General features: G+C 38.9%; 1 protein-coding gene across 4 annotated transcripts in view; it reads left to right on the top strand.

Moving 5' to 3' along the window:
• pde3b (phosphodiesterase 3B) overlaps nt 1-23,358 on the top strand; it is a 158,503-nt gene that overhangs the window by 126,923 nt on the left and 8,222 nt on the right. For 2 of the 4 annotated variants that reach the window (XM_078414976.1, XM_078414973.1), the window contains exons 6-14: nt 4,215-4,416; nt 7,913-7,992; nt 8,496-8,650; nt 9,318-9,455; nt 11,832-11,943; nt 15,075-15,188; nt 20,090-20,289; nt 21,890-22,093; nt 23,008-23,172. In XM_078414976.1, coding sequence (XP_078271102.1) covers nt 4,215-4,416; nt 7,913-7,992; nt 8,496-8,650; nt 9,318-9,455; nt 11,832-11,943; nt 15,075-15,188; nt 20,090-20,289; nt 21,890-22,093; nt 23,008-23,172 — 1,370 coding nt within the window. The remainder of the gene's footprint in view (nt 1-4,214; nt 4,417-7,912; nt 7,993-8,495; nt 8,651-9,317; nt 9,456-11,831; nt 11,944-15,074; nt 15,189-20,089; nt 20,290-21,889; nt 22,094-23,007; nt 23,173-23,358) is intronic. The other 2 variants (XM_078414975.1, XM_078414974.1) reach the window with 2 other exon arrangements.

Here is a 23,358-nt window from a genome sequence, read left to right as displayed (position 1 = left end):
CCTTCCCTCCTCCCCCCCCTTCCTTCCCCTCCTCCCTCCCTCCCTAGGAGATAGATTTAAACTTTAAAATGTGAATAACTTTAAAATTATAGCACCAATTTAAATGAAACTTCCATTAGCACCAAAGGGATGACAGTGAGTAAGGTGGGCCTAAAATTGTCACGCTATCGTGTACCGTTTTGGCTGTAGTTCAGGAACAAACAAACAAGAGTTTTGGTATATAGATGCTAAGCCATCACCAACAGTAGTGTAAGAAAATAACTGCAGATGCTGGTACAAATCGATTTATTCACAAAATGCTGGAGTAACTCAGCAGGTCAGGCAGCATCTCGGGAGAGAAGGAATGGGTGACGTTTCGGGTCGAAACCCTTCTTCAGTAAAATGGTAGATGGCATTGGAGCTATGCGTAGTAACACAATCTTGGGTGTAAAGAAGATAGAGCAGAGGGTTAAGCAAGCATTCTTGAGGTGCATCTAAATTTTATGTTGATAGTAATGAGCAAGAGATGTTGTTGCCAATCTGCATTAATTAAGGTCTGCTGTTGAGGAAGTCAAGGATCCAGTTGCAAAAGGAGGTATTGGCCCAGATTATGCAACTTATTGATCAGTTTGGAAAGGATGATAATGTTGAACGTTGAGCTGTAGTTGATGAAAGGCAGCCTGGAGTCTGTGCTCCTGTTATCCAGATGGTCCAGAGCAGATTGGAGAGCCAGTGAGTTAGCATCTGTTGTTGGCCCGTTGTGGTGACAGGCAATTGAAGTGAATCCAAGTCATTTCTGAGGCAGGAGTTGATTTGTGCTTCTCGAAGCACTTCATTATGATGAATGTATGTGCTACTGGGCAGCGGCCATTGAGGCAGATCACCATGCTCTACTTGGGCATATGTATAATAAATGCCCTTTTGAAGGAAATGGGGACTTCGGACCACAGAAGTGTGTGGTTGAAGATTTCCTTGAACATTCTAGCCAGTTGGTCCAGCAGGTCTTTAGAACTTAGCCAGGTACACAGTCTGGGTTGGACGCATTGTGTGGATTCACCCTCTTTAAGGACACTCTGATGTCAGCCTCAGACGAAGATCATAGGGTCGTCAAGGCAGTAAGAGCCTGTGCAGGTATATCATTGTTACCCCTTTCAAAGCGTGCATAAAAAGCATTGAATCCATCTGAAAGTCATGCATTTGGTACTACTTTACTTTTAGAATGTTATAATGCCACAGTTGTCAATCGTCCTTCTGAGACTCTTGATTTACTCTGGAATTGTCTCTGTGCTCAAAGTGACTTGAGGAGATTGGACCTGAAGTACTTGTATGACTCTGGATCACCAGTCCTGAACACCACTGGGCTAGCCCTAAGCAGATTACAACTATCCTGGTTCATCCAGGGTTGCTGGTTGAGGAAGACTCAATGTTTTTTATAGATATATATTCATCCACTTATTTCCTTATGAACTGTGATGACTGTGATTTGTATATTTATTCAGGTCCGACGATAAATCCTTGGGCATGGCCCAGCCCACCAATTCAAAACAGCCCAGAATTGCTCCTCCATCTCTCCCGACCATTATTGCCCCATCCTCTTTGTTGACGCCTTTCCTTCAATCTCTAACAATAGACAATAGGTGCAGGAGCAGGCCATTTAGCCCTTCGAGCCAGCACCACCATTCAATGTGATCATGGCTGATCATTTTCAATCGGTACCCCGTTCCTACCTTCTCCCCATACCCCCTGACTCCGTTATCCTTAAGAGCTCTATCTAGCTCTCTCTTGAAAGCAACTATATGCAGAAAGAAGAAGCACATCTCGGTGGCAAGATTTTCCAAAGTGCGTTTGAGGGATGGTGCAGTTGGCGTTCCTGATGGTGGTATCGTAGTGATCGAGTGTGTCAGGTGCTCAACAGTAGGTCAGCAGATACTTCAAACTACCCTGGTTGACGTTCCCTTCAATAATGAAGGTGGCTCTGGGAATGTGTCATTTTGTGTGGTATGCAACTGGAAGTTCAGGGTCACCCTTGTTGGATGGATGGAGGATTTCTGCAAAGCAGTGAAACAAACTTTTAATTTCTCCATCCTCTTTGTTGACGCCTTTCATTAGATTAGTAGTGCATTAGATTGTTGTTTCAATTGGAAGGATGTTTGAGCCCAAGATGGTATGAAGGGAAGAGGTAAAAGGGCAGGTTTTGCATCTCCACAGATTGCATGGGGATGTGGCATAATAAGGGGAGTGCTGCTTGATTACAACCACAGAGATACCCCGAGCCTCAGGTTATGTCCCTTTCATCTCTCCACACCTCCAACTCTGCAAATTAAAACACACTTGTTTTCTCATTTATTTAGGTTTGATGAAAAGTCATGCACTTTAAATTTGCCGTTCTCTCAGTTATCCTTTTGCTTTGATTTTTACTGAAAATATATATATTTCACAGTAAACCAAATTCTAAGTCTCATGCAAGTTGAAGGGACGTTTTTATATTTGGATTTCAAAATGTCGCTATCTATTATTAATTATCTTGAATTTCCTTTTGTAAAGCATTCGTTTCATTACTTATTGCTACCAAATTTGAGCACGTGTCTAGTTTTAATCTTTTTGGCTTTCACATGATACAGAACATGAATAATACTGATTGTTAAAACAAATTACTGTTTCCCATCTGAGCCATTTGTGTATGATTAATTTCATGCAATTATAAACTGACAAAGTGGTGAGGCCGCATTTGGAGTATTATGTTCATTTTTCGTCACCCTGCTGGAGGAAGGATGTTGTTAAGGTGTAAAACGTGCTGAGAAGATTTCTGAGGATGTTCCCAGACTTGAGGGCCTGAACTGTAGGGAGGCTCGGACTTTATTCCTTGGAGTGCAGGAGGCTGAGGGGTGATATTATGGAAGTGTCTATCATATATATTCTAAAATCCTAAGGGGAATAGATTAGTTGAATGCATTGAATCTTTTACCCAGAGTCGGGTAATCAAGTAGCAGAGGACATAGGTTTAAGGTGAGAGGGTCAAAAGAATTAAGAATGGTAAATTGTCATTATTTACAGAAATGGAAAATTAAAAATCTTACTTGCAGCAGCATAACAGGTCTGCAAACAGGTTACTCATAGACATCATAATAAAAGAATAAATAATATTAAATGATACATAAAATAATAAATAAATGAAGGGCAGCACTTTGGTGCAGTGGTAGAGTTGCTGCCTTACAGCGCTTGCAACGCTGGAGACCCGGGTTTGATCCCGACTACGGGTGCTGCCTGTACGGAGTTTGTACTTTCTTCCCATGACAGCGTGGGTTTTCTCCGAGATCTTCGGTTTCCTCCCCCACTCCAAAGACATGGTGTGTAGGTTAATTGGCTTGGGTTTGTTTGCTTGGGAAAAGTGCAAATAGTCTTCAGTGTGTGTAGGCTTGTGTTGGTGTGCGGGGATTGCTGGTTGGTGCGGACTCGGTGGGCTGAAGGGCCTGTCTCCACGCTGTATCATTAATCTAAACAAAAATAAAGAAGTTCAATAAATTTTAAAAAGACAATATTTTGGGGAAAGATTTAATAGGAACCCGAGAGGCACCTTTTTCACTCGGAGGATAGTGGGTATATGGAACGAGCTGCTAGAGGAGGTCGTTGATGCAGGTACTATAACAACATTTAAAAGACACTTGGACAGGTACATGGATAGATAAGGTTTAGAGGGATATGGGCCAAATGTGGGCAAATGGGACCATCTCAGTTGGTGCATCTTGATTGGCATGGGCATGTTGAGCCATTGGGTCTGTTTCTGTGTATGACCCTATGACTCCAGGTCTTTTCCTGTGATATATTTTAACTGTAATCTGGTTTAGACTGCTTTTGGAAAAAATCCAAGTTACAGTAGTTCTGATTTTAAGTATTGGTGTATAGTGCCACATACTGTTGAAATGTTGATTTACATCTGTTGGCTTCCCATACTGATGAGTTTACAATGGAAGCATAACAAGAACAACACGTCAAGTGGATAAAAAAAAACTGTTGACAAGGAGGTTATCATGTTGCACACTTGGTGCATTTAGGTAGAGGCCCAAATGCACAATTTCTATCTGACTGCAATAAAATGGTCAAAGTACAAACAGAAAGGGTATGAAACTTTATTTTGTAATTAAATACATATAACATTATATGCTCAAACAGATTTTTTTGGAATAAACGATTTGTGATATGTTTGATTAAACTGATAAATCGGTCTTTTATTCTAGGTACCTCTCCTAGTCTCAGTCCTGTGAATTCCCCAATTCATGGACCAGGGGCAGTTACAAGTTTTAACCGGTCACCAGTAGAATTTCCTGATACAGCTGATATTTTGACCAAACCCACTGTGATTCTCCATAAGCCAATTGGATACACGCTTAGTTCTCCAGACTTTCAACAATCAGTTAGAAGCACAATACTCTGCAGCAGGTACAAAATACATTATTGAATATGTGTGTTCAATGTCATGGGTGCGATTTACAGTACTTTATAAAAACAGAATAGAGAAGACATGGAATTCAATGGGTTTAAAATAATATAATGTTATACCCAAGAGCTTTTTTTTGAAGCAAATATCTTTGCTATTGGTTTTGCATGTGGTCTTACTCTGGCAATGGAGGAGGCCACGAACAGAAAGATCGGTAATGGAAGGGAAATTAAAATGGCCAACAATTGGCAGACAGAGCACGTGCTTGGTTTTGATTGAACTGATAAATCCTTTTGTTCGAAGTTCTTTTAACCTCCATAAGGTAATTTACAAAATATTGCACTATTATGGGATCACCTAAATGCTGGTTACATCGAACTTGGAATAATACAATGTAAGAACAGGCCACGATGTCTGTGTCGAATATCGTGCAAAATTAAACTAATCTTCTCTGCCTATACATGATCCATATTCCTCCATGCCCTGCATAACCATGAACTGTTTCAAATCCTTTTAAACTAGTATGTGCTTCCTTTATCACCCCTGGCAGCATTTCCAGGCACTAACTATTCTCTCAGAAAACTTGCCTTGCACATTTCCCTTAAATGTCCCCTCTCTGACCTTAAAGATGTGCTTCTAATCTTTGACATTTCTACCCTGGGAAGGTTCTGACTCTCCACCCCATCTCTGCCTCTCATAATTTTATATATTTCTATGAAGTCTCCCCTTAATCTCCAGTGCTTCGTAGAAAACAATCCAAGTTTGGGAGCATCTGAAGAAGGGCCTCGACCTGAAACGTCACCCATTCCTGCTATCCAGAGATGCTGCTTGTCCCATTGAGTTACTCCAGCATTTTGTGTCTATCTTCGGTGTAAACCAGCAGTTCCTTCCTACCCAAGTTTGTATAACCTCTATGTATAGTTAATACCCTGTAATCAATGCAGCATTCTAGTAAACCTCTTCCGCACCCTGTCTAAAGCCTCCACATTGCTCAATGGGGTGACCAGAACTGCACACAATACTCCAAATGCGGCCTAACCAAAGTCCAATAAAGCTGTAACTTCCTGACTCTGACGCTCAGTGTCCCGACCAATGATAGCAAGCATACCATTTACCTTCTATCCTACTCTATCTTGTTTTGCCACTTTCAGGGAGTTATGGACTTGGACACCAAGATCCCTCTCTGCATAAATGCTCTTCAGAGTCTTTCTATTGACGATATACTTAACTGTTACACTCGACCTCCCAAAGTAAAACAGCTCAAACTTACTCGTATTATGTTCCATCTGCCATTTCTCTGCCAGTTTTGCAATTGATCAAAATCCCACCCTACCTTTTGACAGCCTTCCTCACAACTCTTCCAATTTTGGGCTTGTCTACAAACTTATGTACAGACCCATGTACATTTACATCTGAAGAAGGGTCTCAACCCAAAACGTCACCCATTCCTTCTCTCCTGAGATGCTGCCTGACCTGCTGAGTTACTCCAGCATTTTGTGAAATAAATACCTCCAAGTCTTTGATATTTCTCAAACAACAGAGATACTAGGATAGATCCCAGCACAACGCCACTGGTCATAGACTCCAGCCAGAATAACACCATTCCATCACTAAACTTTGTCTTCTATTTCTGGTAATCCATTTCTGAATCCAAACTGCCAGCTCATCACTTATTCCACGCATCTTAATCTTCTGGAGCAGCCTACTGTGAGGGACTTTTATCAAATGCTTAACTAAAGTCCATATGGACAACGTCCACTTTCTTACCCTCATCGATCATAGTCATCACCTCCTTAAAAAATCAGTCAATTTACTAAGATATAACCAGCCAAGGAGAAAGCCATGCTGACTGTCCCTAAATATCTAATTCTTTTCTTAATGCGAATAAATCCTATCCAGAGGATTCCACTCTACTAACATCTCCACCACTGAAGTGTGGCTCACCAGCCTATAATTTACTGTATTATCTCTACTTCCCTTCAGGAAGTTCCTTTGTTCCTTCCAACAAAGGAACAACATGGGCTACTCTCCAGTATCTGAGACCTTGTCTTTAGCTATAGAGAATATAAATATCTTCGGCAAGGTTCCTGCAATCTCTTCTCTTGCCTCTCTCAATAATTTGGGACAGATCCCATCAGGCCCCGGGGATTTATATATATTGATGCTTTTCAAGAAACCCAACATCAGCTTGATCTCGAACTGCCTGAGCATACCCCACAATCCTTCGTGTCCTCTTTGTTGATTACAAAGTACTCGCCCAAATCCTCTGACTCTTAAGTATAAATTCCCACCTTTATCCTTGAACAGTCCTATCTTCTCCCCAGTTACTCTCTTGTTTTTAATGTATGTATAAAAAGCCAGGATTTTCTTAAATCCCACAGGCCAATGAAATTTCATGGCCCCTTCTAACTCTTCTAATTGCCTGTTTGAGTTCATTCTTGTTTTATATTCCTCTATTACGTAGCTAAAACAAAAAGTAAAAATTATGTTTTTATTTAGCACCATTTACATTGCTTCACATCACAATTTAATTCTCTTTTGTAATGTAGAATATGTGGCACTGATTTTTTTTGCCAGTTGCAAACAGCAATATCATAATGACCAGATTATCTAGCTTTTATTAATGGAGAGGAATAAATATTGCCCTAGACAGAAAAGACAACCGTCCAACTTTCTGAACTGATGCGATGGGATCTTTTTTATCCGTTTGACAAAGATGGGACTGCAGTTTAAAGTTGTTTTTCCAAGATGATATCTCTGATAATTATGTTTTTAAAGAGTGTCATCCAAGATTATTATGTTTCTCTGACACTGCCCTGGAACCCACAAGTTTATGATTCAAAAGAAGATTTTGCCAACTGAGCCTTACCTCACACAAGCTGACTAGAAAGCCACAATTTTTAATTGAAATTAATAAGTTTGCCAGCTCGCTTAAATATGACCGAAGCAGAGAAGGTCCTAATCTCTCTGAGGAATTAAAACAAAACACACTAATTGTTAATAAAATGATGGAACAAGTACATGATACAACAGGAAATCATAATGGTATAGTGTTGGGAAATCTTAGTTTTCTTATTCAATGTTTTATTCAATTTTTGTGCCAAATCAATAGGTAAATATTGCTTGTATGTCAACTCATAAGGATTCCATTGTAAAATGATAATAGTTATTTTTAAATAACTTCTGTTGTCCAATTATTTATTGGGCAACAATTTTTCCAAAGTAAGGTAACATGAATTGTATAACTTTCACAATCGTGGTTTTGCCCAAAGTGTTTTCATTCTGTGCTTCATGGTCTCGTCCTGGATCTGTTACTGAGGTAATTTACAGACATTAGATACAAATTTTATCGTACTAGTATTTTCCAGAATAGTTGGTTATAAAATGAGACATCACAGATTTGTGCAGTCAGATCTATTTCATTTAAACAAAATACATATAAAGAAGAAACAAAATGCTTATGGACTTTTCATTTTTCCCAAATTTATTCTGCGCCAGTTGTGGCCGATATGTGACTCGACCTGTTCAAAATACCGATTTGCAAACTGTTGCAGAATCACCACATGTCAAGAGACCAGGTATGTTCATAAACAAAGAAAGTCCTTATTTGTGAAATTTGAATGTACCTTTTTCTATATAAATTTGTGTTTCAGTACTAGTGTAATCTGCTTTTCCATGATAAGCTAACATGATGTGCGGGGCATTGTTCAGTTCTCTTCCCGTTCAGGAGATCGCCCTATTAATTGTGAAAAGCTGGATTTTGTGGCTGAGACATGGCAGAATCCCTCTGTTAAGATTAACAAGCATACTTGGATTTTGAAAAGAGTAGTTTACCATAACAATAATTAATTTAAAAAATACTATGAAATATAAATTATGCAGGGATTGAAAACTATGTGCAATAGAGGAGAATAGCAATGGACAGCCGAGTTTGACAATATTATTTATAATTATTTGATTTGATTAGTGTTGTTGGCTTTTCCCATGAAAAATTATGTCCATGTAGATATTGTACAAGATAGAATTTTCAGAAATAATTTAAGGTGATGGATAAAATAAAGATTATCCTTTATTTTTAAAGATCGAGATAGTGAAAATGCTACTGGTAGCAATGAACCAAAAGACTCAAACGATACAGCGGGAGCAGAAGGTAAAGAGCAACTTGAAAACAAAGCATCCAAGAGCTTTACAAATCATGAGGATCAGCTCATTGAGGGACAGAATAATAAATCTGGGGTAAGGTGCTGTTCAGCTTTTCATTCATCAGAGGTACATTGGAATTAATTCACATCTGTGAATAGGAATACCTCGCATTCTGATGAGTCTTGGGTATGAATTCTGAGACAACTACTTATTAAAGATAATCTATCGCACCATTTGTATTAATCATCGTAAATTCTAACTACTGTATTTGAAATCATTTCATGTGCATTGAACTTTTAAACAAAATTGGAAGTAATATAAAATATTTTTATTGAATGTTAAAACTTTTACTGCATGGGACAAAATACCACACTGAGTAATTCAAAACAAAATCAAGAAAATAAATTGAAATGGTGTATGTTCTTCAGTCAAGTCATTGACTTCGGTGAAGTGATGGATTTACTTAAAAGAACAATTGCTTGTTCTGCTTTTGCTGTCTCCAAAGCGGTGTTACAATATAGTACATGGAAATATAAACAGAAATGCTGTTTCAATTGAGGCAGTGAATAATCTGAAGCATGGAGATAATAGTTGTAATGGTTGCATAGCAATGAACCAGGAATGGTAGTTAATGAACAATGAACAGAGGAATGGTAGTTAATTGAACAGTATTTGACACATTTTCAATATTTATAAAATGATTTTTCAATGTTGAGAGACCAAGACAGGCGTTGATAGTTTCTTTTCTTTGAATCATCAGCAGGAGCCAGACATTTTGGTTGACCCAATAGATACACAAAGCACAGGGCGGTGCATGGATAAGCTAAATAGTTGGAATTTTCCCATTTTCGAACTTGTGGAAATGACAGGAGGACAATCTGGAAGAATACTTAGTCAGGTTGGTTTTTCTGCTAATAACTTATTTTTATCATGATTGAGTAAGGGTTGATGTTGTTCATAAAGTTTTACTTACACATTGCATGAAGGAAAAATGATAATGTCTAATGTAAAAAAAATCCTCAAACTAAAATGTTGTTCATTTATCAAAAATCTACCTCTAAAATTGAACAAATATGGATCTCAAAGAAATTGAACCTAGGAGGCAGAATATTGAATGTTTCTGCTCTTATATGGCATATCTTACACAAGTGATTCTCGTTTGATTCTTCGACGAGTGAAAAAACATTCTACTTCATTGTCCATATATCTGCTTCAAATATCAAAGCCATTACAAACCAAGGAACTAACTACATTTTTAACTGAATAAATGAATTCTGATCTGGGCTCGGGGATCTCTGGTCAGCGGTGGGCCGAAGGGCCTGTTTCCGCGCTGTATCTCTAAACTACAAACGTCTATTTTAAAATGCTGCTTTCTAAAATACATTGATGAAAAAAATGTGTCATTTACATTTTTTGTTTTATTTAGGAAATAATTGAAAATGAAAGTTAATCAATAGCTCTGATGTTTAAGCAATTTCAGCTCTGATACTGAATCATGTTATCCAGACTTCAATCAGCTCCTTTTAATTGACATGGCGAATTGAGGACTAGCATTACTGTGGAGTCAGATGCCTCGCCTTCAATCAGCACTTTCCCACAGCATATTCTTAATTGGGAACCCGCAAATGTGTCTCGTACTGTCCGACTTAATCATTGATCTCAATTGTAAAGCAAAGTTAGAACAAAACAGTGTCAAAGGACGTGAAATTATGATGTCAAAAGATCATAGTGAAATTGCCCAAGGAAGGTTTATGTTTAGATTGACTATATAATTTTAATAAAAGCAGTTTCAGTCCACCAAGATTCAGAATATCAATGCCATAAAATGTAGATAGTTACCTTTCTCTGGAGGGGTGAGATGGAGGAATTTCATGCTGTTGAGTATTTGAGTGCTCCTTGTTGGCTACTTGTCAACATTGTAATTTTCATCATTTAAAAAAAGTGAAGGAAATGAAAGTGTTTTACACCAAAAAGAATAAGTGACAGGATGGTTTTGTTTGTTGCTCTATCATATATGATTTTGTTTGTTGCTCTATCATATCTTTCTATATTTGGCAAATGTACTTTTTATTACCATACATTATAAACAATTGATGATTGTAGATGTTGTTGTAGAGAAATAGATTTTTAACAGAAAATCCAAATTCATTGAACTTACGTTATTCTTCAAGAGTCAAGTGTATTTCATTGTCATATGCACATGGAATGGGACAATGAAATTCTTTCTTTCTGCAACTTTACATGCACATTAACTCATCAATACAATAAATAAATATACAATAATCAATAATATAATAAATGAGCAGTTATTAGCAATTATACCAGATAGGCAGACCATAATAGTACAAGCCCAAGTATGTCGTGCAACCCATACAAAGTCTATAATAGTTTCTTGCGAAACCGATGGTAGCAGTGGTGCTTTTATTGTCACATGTGCAAACGCAAAGTGAAATTATTTTCTTGCATACAGTCCAGTAAATTATTGCCATACCTAAGCACATTCCTAATTAGCAAGTGTACAGAAATAGTCTACTGATCCCGCATGCAAGAGTCACCATCTTTTGGCGCCATTTTCGAAGTCCAGTCCGTGCTTTAGTTCTTATGAGCGGTGCCCGATCCAGGCAAGCCCCAGGCAGCTGTCTGTTTCCAGTCATTGCCTTCCTGGGATGCGACGTTCCTCTCCTTGCCCGTCCACTTTTGTGCCCCGGGGCACCTCCCTAAGCTGATTTTGAGGACGTGGTAGACTAGACCTCTCTCCTTCTCTCCTACCCTGCTCCACGCATTCATCCTCTTCATGGTCACCGGTACCTCTGGTCCTCTGGGGACAAGCAGGGACCAGCTTGGTGGCCACCCCTCTGTAGCCCGTGGTCCACAGGGTCTTGTGTTCAGCAGCGGGGGTGAGCATAGGCGTGCTGGGTACTTCATGGTGGGCTGGGAGATGAGAGCCTGGCCAAGGTGGTCAGGGTCTTTGATCTTAGCTGCCTTTTTGAGGAAGTGTTTCCTCTAGATCCCTTTTGATGGTGGGAAGCTCAATACCCACGATGGACTGAGCAGTGTTCACCACTTCCCCCTCCTCTTAACTCAGCCATGCGGCATCTGTCGAGAATGGTGGGTGCCAATTGCACAAAGATGTTGGTGTATGAGAATTGCTTAAAAATCATACATTGCACACTAATATTCTATGCATAAACTTTTAAATGTTTTGTCACTCTCGTATCTCCTGTATCATCCAGTTTTAGTTTATATAATTAACAAAACAATGTTGCTTTTCTAGGTCATTTATTCCCTGTTTCTTGATACTGGCTTATTTGACCTTTTCAAAATCCCTGTTCGGGAATTTATTAACTATTTTAGTGCACTGGAGAATGGTTATCGTGACATTCCTTGTAAGTATTAATATCTTCTATCTACAAATGAGTATATAGAATATGTTGCTGTCTGTTGCAATGCTCTTCACAAGTCAGACAAATTAGTTTTGGTGTTTTTTTCCCTGTCCAATTTCTCTAACTTTTTATTCCCTGATTCTGTTTCTCTCTCCTCATTTTGATCCTGTACTCTTGTTTCTGCCTATCCCCTTAGTATCTTTCAAGTAAGAACAAATGAATGACAGTGGAAGTATCCCTCTAATGGTACCATGAAGCTTTTGATAGTTCTTTGAGTCGCGATCTAATTTCCCCAGCACACATGCTTTTGTTTTCCATTGTATCCTCTCTCCCACTACTTTGTCGTTTGCTCCATGTTATTCACCTCTTTAGTCAGAGGGTAATTAATCTGTGGACGTCATTGCCACAGAGGGCAATGGAGGCCAAGTCAGTGGATATTTTTAAGTCAGAGATAGACAAGATTAGAACGGGTGTCAAGGGTTATGGGGAGAAGGCAGGAAAATGGGATTAGGTGGCAGAGATCAGCCTTGTTTGAATAGTGGAGTAGACTCAATGGGCCGAATGGCCTGATTCTACTCTTATAACTTGTGAACCTCATCCATATTGTCCCATACACTGCCTTCTCTTTTCACTTGCTTTTTACAACGGCAAATGATGAGAGACCCCCTCCATCCTCAAAACATGAACCCCAGCTTTATCCTCCTCCTCGTTCCGAGCTCCTCTACCCCATCTATTTCCTTCAGAAGGTATATGGTTTTTCTTATGAAGAAAATAATGAATCCGAGTGAGAAAAGCCTCTGTTTGTCAGTAGCAATTAGATTGTTTAGATTTTATGTTAAATTTATTTATGAATTTTGCTTTAGCCTTAAATTCAACACTTTTTAACTAAATATGAAAATGAGCCGAGCTCATAAAATAGAAAACCATATAACCATATAACAATTACAGCACGGAAACAGGCCAGTTTGGCCCTTCTAGTCCATGCCGAACACTTTCTCCGACCTAGTCCCATCTACCTGCTCTCAGACCATAACCCTCCAATCCCTTCCCATCCATATACCTATCTAATTTACTCTTAAATAATAAAATCGAGCCTGCCTCCACCACTTCCACCGGAAGCTCATTCCACCCTCTGAGTAAAGAAGTTACCCCTCATGTTACCCCTAAAGCTTGCCCACGTCAACTCTGTCCGTCCCTCTTAAAATTTTAAAAACCTCTATCAAGTCCCCCCTTAACCTTCTGCGCTCCAAAGAATAAAGTCCCAACCTGTTCAATCTCTCTCTGTAGCTTAAGTGCTGAAACCCAGGCAACATTCTAGTAAATCTCCTCTGTACTCTCTCTATTTTGTTGACATCCTTCCTATAATTTGGCGACCAGAACTGCACACCATATTCCAGATTCGGCCTCACCAATGCCTTGTACAATTTTAACATTACGTCCCAACTTCTATATTCGATGCTCTGATTTATAAAGGCAAGCATACCAAACGCCTTCTTCACCACCCTATCCACATGAGATTCCACCTTCAGGGAACAATGCAGTTATTCCCAGATCCCTCTGTTCCACTGCATTCCTCAATTCCCTACCATTTACCCTGTACGTCCTATTTTGATTTGTCCTACCAAAATGCAGCACCTCACACTTATCAGCATTAAACTCCATCTGCCATCTTTCAGCCCACCCTTCCAAAAGGCCCAAGTCTCTCTGTAGACTTTGAAAATCTACTTCATTATTAACTACACCACCTATCTTAGTATCATCTGCATACTTACTAATCCAATTTGCCACACCATCATCCAGATCATTGATGTAAATGACAAACAACAGCGGACCCAACACAGATCCTTGGGGTACTCCACTAGACACTGGCCTCCAACCTGACATACAGTTGTCAACCCTTACCCTCTGGTATCTCCCATTCAGCCATTGTTGAATCCATCTTGCAACCTCACTATTAATACCCAACGATTTAACCTTCTTAATCAACCTTCCATGTGGAACTTTGTCAAATGCCTTACTGAAGTCCATATAGACAACATCCACAGCCTTGCCCTCATCAATTTCCCTGGTAACCTCTTCAAAAAATTCAAGAAGATTAGTCAAACATGACCTTCCAGGCACAAATCCATGTTGACTGTTTCTAATCAGGCCTTGTTTATCCATGTGTTTATATATTTTGTCCCTAAGTATCTTTTCCATTAATTTTCCCACCACAGACGTCAAACTAACAGGTCTATAATTGCTAGGTTTACTTTTAGAACCTTTTTTAAACAAGGGCACAACATGCACAATGCGCCAATCTTCCGGCACCATCCCCGTTTCTAATGACGTTTGAAATATTTCCGTCATAGCCCCTGCTATTTCTGCACTGACTTCCCTCAATGTCCTAGGGAATATCCTGTCAGGACCTGGAGACTTATCCACTTTTATATTTTTTAAGAGTGTCCGTACCTCCTCTTCTTTGATCCTCATGGTTTCCATCACTACTCTACTTGTTTCGCTTACCTCGCATAATTCAATAACAAAGCCAATAACGTGCAATTATAATATTTTTTTCAAAAATGGCTGATGCAAATTCTATTAACTTCTAAGAAACGAAGAACACAAAGTGCTGCAGTAACTCAGCTATCCATAAATTTAAACATACTCGTATTTATCTGGCATATGATTGGCACACCTTACACAAGCAGCCTCAGCCATTGGGAAGACCATCCAATCTCACTGTGACACTACATCAGCAGAAACACATGCATCCTTATAAACCCACCAAAAGGCCTTCAACCTGAATGTGAACTCTATTTTTCTTCCTGCAGTTGCTACCAAATGTGCTGAGTGTTTCCAGCATTTTCATTTTTTTATTCCCAGACCTGCAGCTTCCTCATTTAAAAAAATATTTCATGATATCCATGCTAGGCAGAGTATGGATGCTCAGAGACTGCATAGAAGAGCACAATGGCTTATAATAAGAAATAAAAATAGAAGAACGCAATGGCTTATAATAAGAAATAAAAAGTGTTTTTTGTGTTTATCCATAAAAGGAGAAACTGTTCAAATCTGTTTATGGATCCTGATGAGACAGGAATATAATATTTTTTTAAACTCAACCCTGGTCTTGTTTGCACTGTTTGCAATAGATCACAACCGAGTCCATGCCACTGACGTGCTTCATGCTGTTTGGTACTTAACAACAAGACCGATTCCTGGATTCCAGCAAATAAACAGCGATCATGTCACAGGAAGTGACACAGGTATGTATTTCACACTTAATTTAGTAGAATTAATATCATTATTGTCCGACCAACACTTTAAAGACTGATGAATACTTGTTAAATATGATTAGGGATTTAATTATTTGGTCACAAATTAGTTCATTTATATTCAAAAGGACACAAAGTGCTGGAGTAATTCAGCGAGTCTGATAGCATCTCTGGAGAACATGGGGAAGAGACTTTCGGTCTGAAGAAGGGTCCCGATCCAAAACATCACCTATCCATGTTCTCCAGAGATACTGCCAAACCCGCTGAGTTACTCCAGTACTGTCTTTCTTGTATACCAGCATTTGCAGTTCCTTGTTTCTTTTTTAATATTCAATGTAGTGTTGGTTGGTTGCATTTTTTATGGGTGGCTTGAGGGTTCCTTCATCGAAATACATTTTTGTTCAGTTTAAAATATGAGAAATTCATCTTGCATAATTGATAGCCATAACAGTTTAAATTGTGTAGGCCTGGGATTTGCATTGTGCAGTGCAACAACAAGGTTTGCCTTTATCCTCAAGATCTCCTGAAGAGTTGTTGATTGCTGACCTGGGAACTTCCTGCTGCAGAATTTATTGCTGCCAGTCAACTGTTTCTTGGTGTCAAACAACTGTCTCATCATCAAACTGATGAAGCAGTCAATCTCTTAGTTTAGTTTGGAGATACAGCGGGGAAACAGGTCCTTTGGCCAACCGAATCCACGCCAACCAGCGATCCCCGCATCGTAACACTATCTTACACACACTAGGGACAATTTACACTTATACCAAGCCAATTAACCTATAAACTTGTACATCTTTGGAGTGTGGGAGGAAACCGAAGATCTAGGAGGAAACCCACGCAGGTCACGGGGAGAACGTACAAACTCCGTATAGACAGCACCCTCAGTCGGGATCGAACCCGCATCTCTGGCGCTACAAGCACTTTAAGGCAGCAACTCTACCGCTGCACCACCGCGCTGCCCCTACTTAAAATAAATATCTTTAATCAGCAAAAAATCTAATTAATCTTTTCAACATTTCATTATTTGATCAATGAAGTTTTGAACACAATTAAGGTGTGTTGAACACAATGCAAGTTTTGAACACCTGCAGCGTAGGTTCACTAGGTTAATTCCCGGAATGGCGGGACTGTCGTATGTTGAAAGGCTGGAGCAATTAGGCTTGGATACACTGGAATTTAGAAGGATGAGGGGGGATCTTATTGAAACATATAAGATAATTAGGGGATTGGACACATTAGAGGCAGGAAACATGTTCCCAATGTTGGGGGAGTCCAGAACAAGGGGCCACAGTTTAAGAATAAGGGGTAGGCCATTTAGAACGGAGATGAGGAAGAACCTTTTCAGTCAGAGAGTGGTGAAGGTGTGGAGTTCTCTGCCTCAGAAGGCAGTGGAGGCCAGTTCATTGGACGCTTTCAAGAGAGAGCTGGATAGAGCTCTTAAGGATAGCGGAGTGAGGGGGTATGGGGAGAAGGCAGGAACGGGGTACTGATTGAGAGTGATCAGCCATGATCACATTGAATGGCGGTGCTGGCTCGAAGGGCTGAATAGCCTACTCCTGCACCTATTGTCTATTGTCTATTAAGGTAAATGCTGAAATATCAATTTAAAGATTATTTTAAGAAATATCTGAAGAATTAAAAAAGGGACATACCCAATTAGATCTTTTTGTGGAGATTTGTCATACTGTAATTATGATTTTATACGCCACAGAATATCCACCCTTATCAGATGCAATATTCATAATGTTTTAGGGGTATTTATACAAATAAGTGTCTCTTCATGCCATTTTCAACTGTTGGTCCTTGATTCAACAATATGTTGATATCAAAATTTTAAGCTATCAATAATATCAAGAAAAAGATAAATATGCTGTTTAGACAGACACAAAAGTGGCAAGGGCATTTGGTCTGGAGGAGAATGGAGTAATAGATTTGATAAAGGCAAAAGGCAAGGGAAATTCAAAGGTTTCAGTTTTTTATTGTCACGTGTACCAATTAAGGTACAGCGATGTGCGAATTACCATACAGCCATACTAAAAAAGCAACAAGGCACACAACTACATAAAAGTTAACATAAACATCCACCACAGCGGACGGATTCCCCACATTCCTCACTGTGATGGAAGGCAATAAAGTCTAATCTTCTTCCCTCGTTTTTCTCGTTGGGGCGATTGAAGCTCCCGCGGCTTGGAGTTCATTATTCATCTAATGAGAGACCGCAAACTCTGCGATGTTATAGTCCACAGGCACCCGTGGTAGAGCTCAGAGATCAAATGCTGCCAAAGGGATCGCGGGCTCTGCGATGTTAAAGTCCCACAGCTCCTGAGGTGGAGTTCTCGAAGTCTGTCTCCAGCAGAGGCCAACAACTCCTCGATGTTCGGCCGCAGTGCAGACGGAGATACGATACGGAAAAAAATCGCGTTTGAGTTTGAAGGGAGGTGGGCAGAAACAATTTCCCGTTGCAAATTTACAGTTGTGGCTGTCACACACATTCTGCATCCACTTATTCAGGTGATACCTGCTACTCCCACAGCCCAAAATTGCACAAATTCGCATGGCTTTGCCCAGTAACATATAAAACCAAAATAAATAACAAAGTCAATCATATGTTAATTCAAATAGGGTCCTGTAAGCATGTCCATTACATACCGGTACAAGTTACAATGCAAAAGAAAATGGTGCAAGTATATTGAACTAATTTATACAATCACAAGATTATAACATAAAATTAGAATGTCAAATACTGATTAAAATTATCCAATGTTATGGGAATCAGAAGAGACATGATTAGTCAGGGGACTCGTGACTAGGTTTTGTACTACACAACTTTACTTACACATGTACATGCAGAACTTATTCAGAAGTCTATTGATAGTTATAGAAATCATAAATTTCAATTCATTCTCCCCACCCTCCAAAATAAAAAATGCTTGTTATTCATCATCACGATCTCGCTCACTCACTGAAGCATAAAGCAATAAAACTAACAAAATCATCGTAGTTTTGTACAAACCATAAATACACCTAGTTAATAGTTTAGAAAGCAGTATTTTCTTACCTCGAAGAAGCAAAACTGGAAAATACGGATGAAACGCTGGTCTGTATACACGCAGCAGCTCAGCCGGCGAGAATGTTTATAGCGAGTGACCTATGACCTGGGCATGCGCAGTCGAGATACCAAACTCGCTTATTCTGGTCATTACCCTGTAGGAAAGACATTATAGCATAAGAGAAGGTGCAAATGAAGGTTGTGGGTTTGTTTGCCAAGGCTGGAGAATATTTTATGACCTGCATCAACTGAGTTTTTCAGTTGTTTTCAAACAAAGTAGATTAAGGAGGGTGAAAGGAAAGGACCTATTTTCCTTGACAGATTGATACTGGGAGGATAAAGACATTTGTCGATTGTAAGCATTGAGAATTTTGTTTCACCCAGAGCATGGTGATTCTGGGATTTACTTGCAAGAAAATGAAGGGTTGTGATTGGAGAGCACATGGGAGTAACCTGAACAGCACATCTTTTGCCAGCATCAAATGACCACTTCCGCATTTCTATTATTTTATGAAAAATTGGCTGAAATTAGAGTATTAAAAAATGTACCCAATAGAGTGCGTAGTCTCAAATATTGTGGTTGGGAATTACTTCTGTTGAAGAATCCCCCTCCTGCCATGACCGTTTCTCCTCCAAGTCCTGTGTGTGGAGCAGTTTGAAGCCCTGGTGGATATCTCAAGCTTTCTGGCAGAGCTCGAACAGCACATTCCTTGTACTTTGATGGTGAATTCCACGTGGTTAGACCTGGCATAGGAACAAGAAGCTCATTCATTTGAATGGAATACGCCAGCTGTATGTGAGAGGGGCAAATATAAGATAATGCACAATTTCTGAATGAACTAGATTTGTTTTAAATTACTTTATGGATATTTGTTAATACTTAAATGCTTCTGACGTTCAGTCATGTTCAAAGCCTTTTACAGCTCTGAGCCAAAGACTAAGCCAACTGAAAAAGCTGTCAACATTTTTGTGCCTTTGGTTGGCACAGCTCACTCGCAGGACAGCATTACGTCATGCAAAGCCCTACTGTGATGCAGGACTTCAGCAGCACAATGTTGACATTGGATCCACAAAACACAAATGCATTATCCATGTTGAATGTGTGGTTGATTTCTGCCAGTAAGGTTTGGCCGATATCCTCTGTAACAGTTGCAGCAAAGAGCACTGTTATTTTGTATCAAGAAATGCTTTAAGTGCATTTTTATAAAGTGTAAAAACGGCATTTGTAGTTACCACTTTCAAGTGCTTTTTTTTTTGAGAGTCCAAACATTGCTAAATGATCTACAAAAGATTTAGCAATAACCAAAATCTAAGTTTGGACTAGACTCAACGACGAAACATTTGCACTTTACGTACTATTGGGTCTTTTTTTATAGCTACATTGAGAAAAAAGGTTAATTTGCATCTTGTGATAATTTCACTTAGTGATCAGCTAATTTGATTTATATATAAAAAATTATAGAAAGGAACTGCAGATGCTGATTTAAACCAAAGATAGACACAAGTAATTGCAAATTTATTGGAGATTGAACAAACCGTTGCACACATAATATTAAATTGCAGATAGAAACAAAAAGCTGGAGTAACTCAGCGGGTCAGACAGCGTCTCTGGTGAAAAGGAATAGATGACGTTCGGGTCAAAACGTCACCTATTCCTTTTCTCCAGAGATACTGTGACCCGCTGAGTTACTCCAGCTTTTTGTATCTATCATTGATTTATATAAATTAATACGCAAGGACGTCTGGATTTCAACTACTTATGAAAATATGTGAAATTGTCAGGGAAATATTGAAAAATAAGTTACAAAACCCATCTGACAAATGCATTTAAAATCATTTCTAGATTCTGACAGTGGAATATCTCCAGGCCGGGTTGCCTATATATTTTCCAGAAGTTGTACTATTACTGACGACAGCTATAGCTGCCTTGCATCAAACATCCCTGCTCTGGAGTTGATGGCACTTTATGTTGCAGCCGCCATGCATGATTATGATCATCCTGGGCGTACCAATGCATTCTTAGTTGCAACAAATGCGCCTCAAGTAAGTGCATCTGACCAAACGTAGATTTAATGTGAATTCATTGATAAGACATTTCTTGCCTTTCCAAGTCAGAACAGGATCAGACTAAGTGTTCAACATTCTCTGGATGTGAAGTTTAATAAATTTTGTAAAATGTAATGGGTAGTCCTGTTTTAATGTTCCACCATTAGCTTAAGTTATTGGTCTAATCTTTAACTTGCAAATTTTAAATAGTGTCCTCCGCTAAAAGAACAAAATGTTTTTCATCAAACACAATAGCACCAATAGCACCTGCTCCTTAATAATTCTAATATGGCTCAATCTATATTTAATTTTAAAGGAATCTTCACATAAAAATTATATTTAACATTTACTTGAAGGTAGTTACAACTATGAGACACGATAAATGTATAAAAGACATATAAAATCATAAAAGGATTAGACAAGGTAGATGCAGGAAAAATGTTCCCAATGTTGGGGGAGTCCAGAACTAGGGGACACCATGTAAGAATAAAGTGGAGGCCATTTAAAACTGAGGTGAGAAGAAACTTTTTCACCCAGAGAGTTGTGAATTTGTGGAATTCTCTGCCACAGAAGGCAGTGGACACAAATTCACTGGATGAATTTAAAAGGGTTAGATAGAGCTCTAGGGGCTAGTGGAATCAAGGGATGTGGGGAGAAGGCAGGCATGGGTTACTGATTGTAGATGATTAGCCATGATCACAATGAATGGCGGTGCTGGCTCGAAGGACCAAATGGCCTCCTTCAGCACCTATTTTCTATGTTTACGATATGGAAAATGAAAATTGTCAGTTTTGAACAGAAATATGATTACACTCGATGAACGTGTGTTTCAATTTATTCTCTCTGTTCTGCATATTATTGATACGCTATTTGCATTATTTTATTTATTTCAAGTTAATTTAAATTTGCTCTACAAATTTCCAATGCTTAATGCCAATTCAGAAGTCTGTAAACTGAATGATGCATATTTGTAAATCTTCCTATTTACAGCTGTGAACCTTACAGGGTGCTTTTTGTTACTGTTCAATATAATGACAAATAACAATTTTTTTTTAAAAATCTGAGAATATGGAGCTAATTCAGAATAAGTTTGAGGATTTGTGTTCTCAACTCTTCAAGCCAATAATTTAACTCGTGAGAAACGCTCTGTTATATTAACTATTTTTAGCAGAAGTTGAAATTTCAGCATGTTGGGAGTAATCCATCAGCTAATAATAAGGTTGTGTTTGACATCTGATTCTGTGTAAGATTGAAATGATTTTAGTGCGTTCCAATGCAGAGGCAAAGAGATCTAACTAAAGCTACGTGGGGAAAGAAGAAAGTAAATGGTTGAACTCTGGGTGAAGTGAAACTGAAAAATAGTAAGGATTGGAATCTGTACAATTCAATTTAGCCAATATATTTTATTAAATCCAATAGATTGAAGATTTTATAAGATTAATTAAGTGTTGATATCCAAATTGCCTTCCATACTGCATTGTAATAATGTAGCATTTTCATGATATTACGATATTTGAAGCAATTAATGCAGGTAGTTATTTTTTGTGATGTGTATCTTTTACTAATTATTAAAACTAATTGTTTCAATAATTTCCAGGCTGTCCTGTACAATGACAGATCTGTCTTGGAGAATCATCATTCTGCTGCCGCATGGAACCTATTTATGTCTCATTCGGAGTTCAACTTCTTGGCAAATCTAGATCATGTTGAGTTCAAACGGTTTCGTTTCTTGGTGATTGAAGCAATTTTGGCTACTGATCTGAAAAAACATTTTGACTTCCTTGCCGAGTTTAACTCCAAGGTTTGTATAGTTGGAAAACTATCTGCAAGGAAAAAAAATGCTTGGGTGTAAGTGAGCTCTGCAAGAAACAAAAGTTATTTCAGTTTATACATTTATACATTTTCTATATTTCCAAATCTACAGACAGGGATTATGTTAATTAAAGTGCAAGATACATGCCACAGAGCCCAAAGTTGTGACAATTTCTCAAATAAAGAAATCAAAGAAATTTGCTATGATAGGCAAATGGTCCAACCATCTCCTAACGCAAGAAAACCTCATGTATCCACCTATCACTTACCAGACTTTGTCCCATCCCGCCTCTTGTCCAGCTTTATTCCCTTTCCACAACAACTAGTCTGAAGAAATGTCCCGACTTGAAACATTACCTATCCTTGTTCTCCAGAGCCTTGTTCTCCTGACCAGCTGAGTTACTCCAGCACTTTGTCTTTTTTCCCCCCAAACCAGCATCTGCAGTTCCTTGTTTTTGCAGTCAATTACACCTGTTGAAGGTGGTAGTTTTAGTTCACTGACTCTAAACTCTGGGAATTGATATTGGATTGACTAAATTGGGATTGGAGTAGAAATGGTTGACACCTATTTTTCTTCCCTCTTGATGCTATGGATTTTGTGGTGACAACTAAGGACAACTAACACAACAGGATCAAGGCTTGAACAGGGTATTATTATTCTTCATGCTTTAGTACTCTACTGGGGTTGGGTATGCTTTCTGCGACGTTGGAAAGTGCACAGTGAGATCTTCCTAGTGTGACAGTTGCCATTAAGACCGAAAATTAAACACCAAATTTAACTCCTCCAACGGTATTTTGGTTTTCTTCTTGTGACCATGACAATGTTTGAAAGCTTTATATTGGAAGATTTGGTATTAAATTGTTATTGAGTTAGGTTAAACCGTATTATTGGTTGTTCTGAAGCAGATAAATGAAGTTAACAATCCAGGAATCGATTGGACCAATGAGAATGATCGTTTATTAGTGTGCCAGGTGTGCATTAAGCTGGCTGATATCAACGGTCCCGCCAAGAGAAGGGAACTGCATCTACAGTGGACAGAAGGCATTGTCAACGAATTCTATGAACAGGTAGGTGTCAGCTACTTTCCTCTTTTCCAAGAAACATAGGCTTATCTTCATTACTACTGATGCAGTGTTTAGCTTAGAGATAAAGCACGGAAACAGGCCTTTCGGCACACCGAGTCTACAATGACCAGAGATCCTCGCACACAGGCAGTATACAACACACGAGGGACAATTTAAAACTTAGTTAAC

This window comes from Rhinoraja longicauda, chromosome 18, assembly GCF_053455715.1.
Source record: "Rhinoraja longicauda isolate Sanriku21f chromosome 18, sRhiLon1.1, whole genome shotgun sequence".
Taxonomy (NCBI): domain Eukaryota; kingdom Metazoa; phylum Chordata; class Chondrichthyes; order Rajiformes; family Arhynchobatidae; genus Rhinoraja; species Rhinoraja longicauda.
Note: the sequence above shows the minus strand (reverse complement) of the source record. Positions and strands in the feature narration are given on the sequence as shown.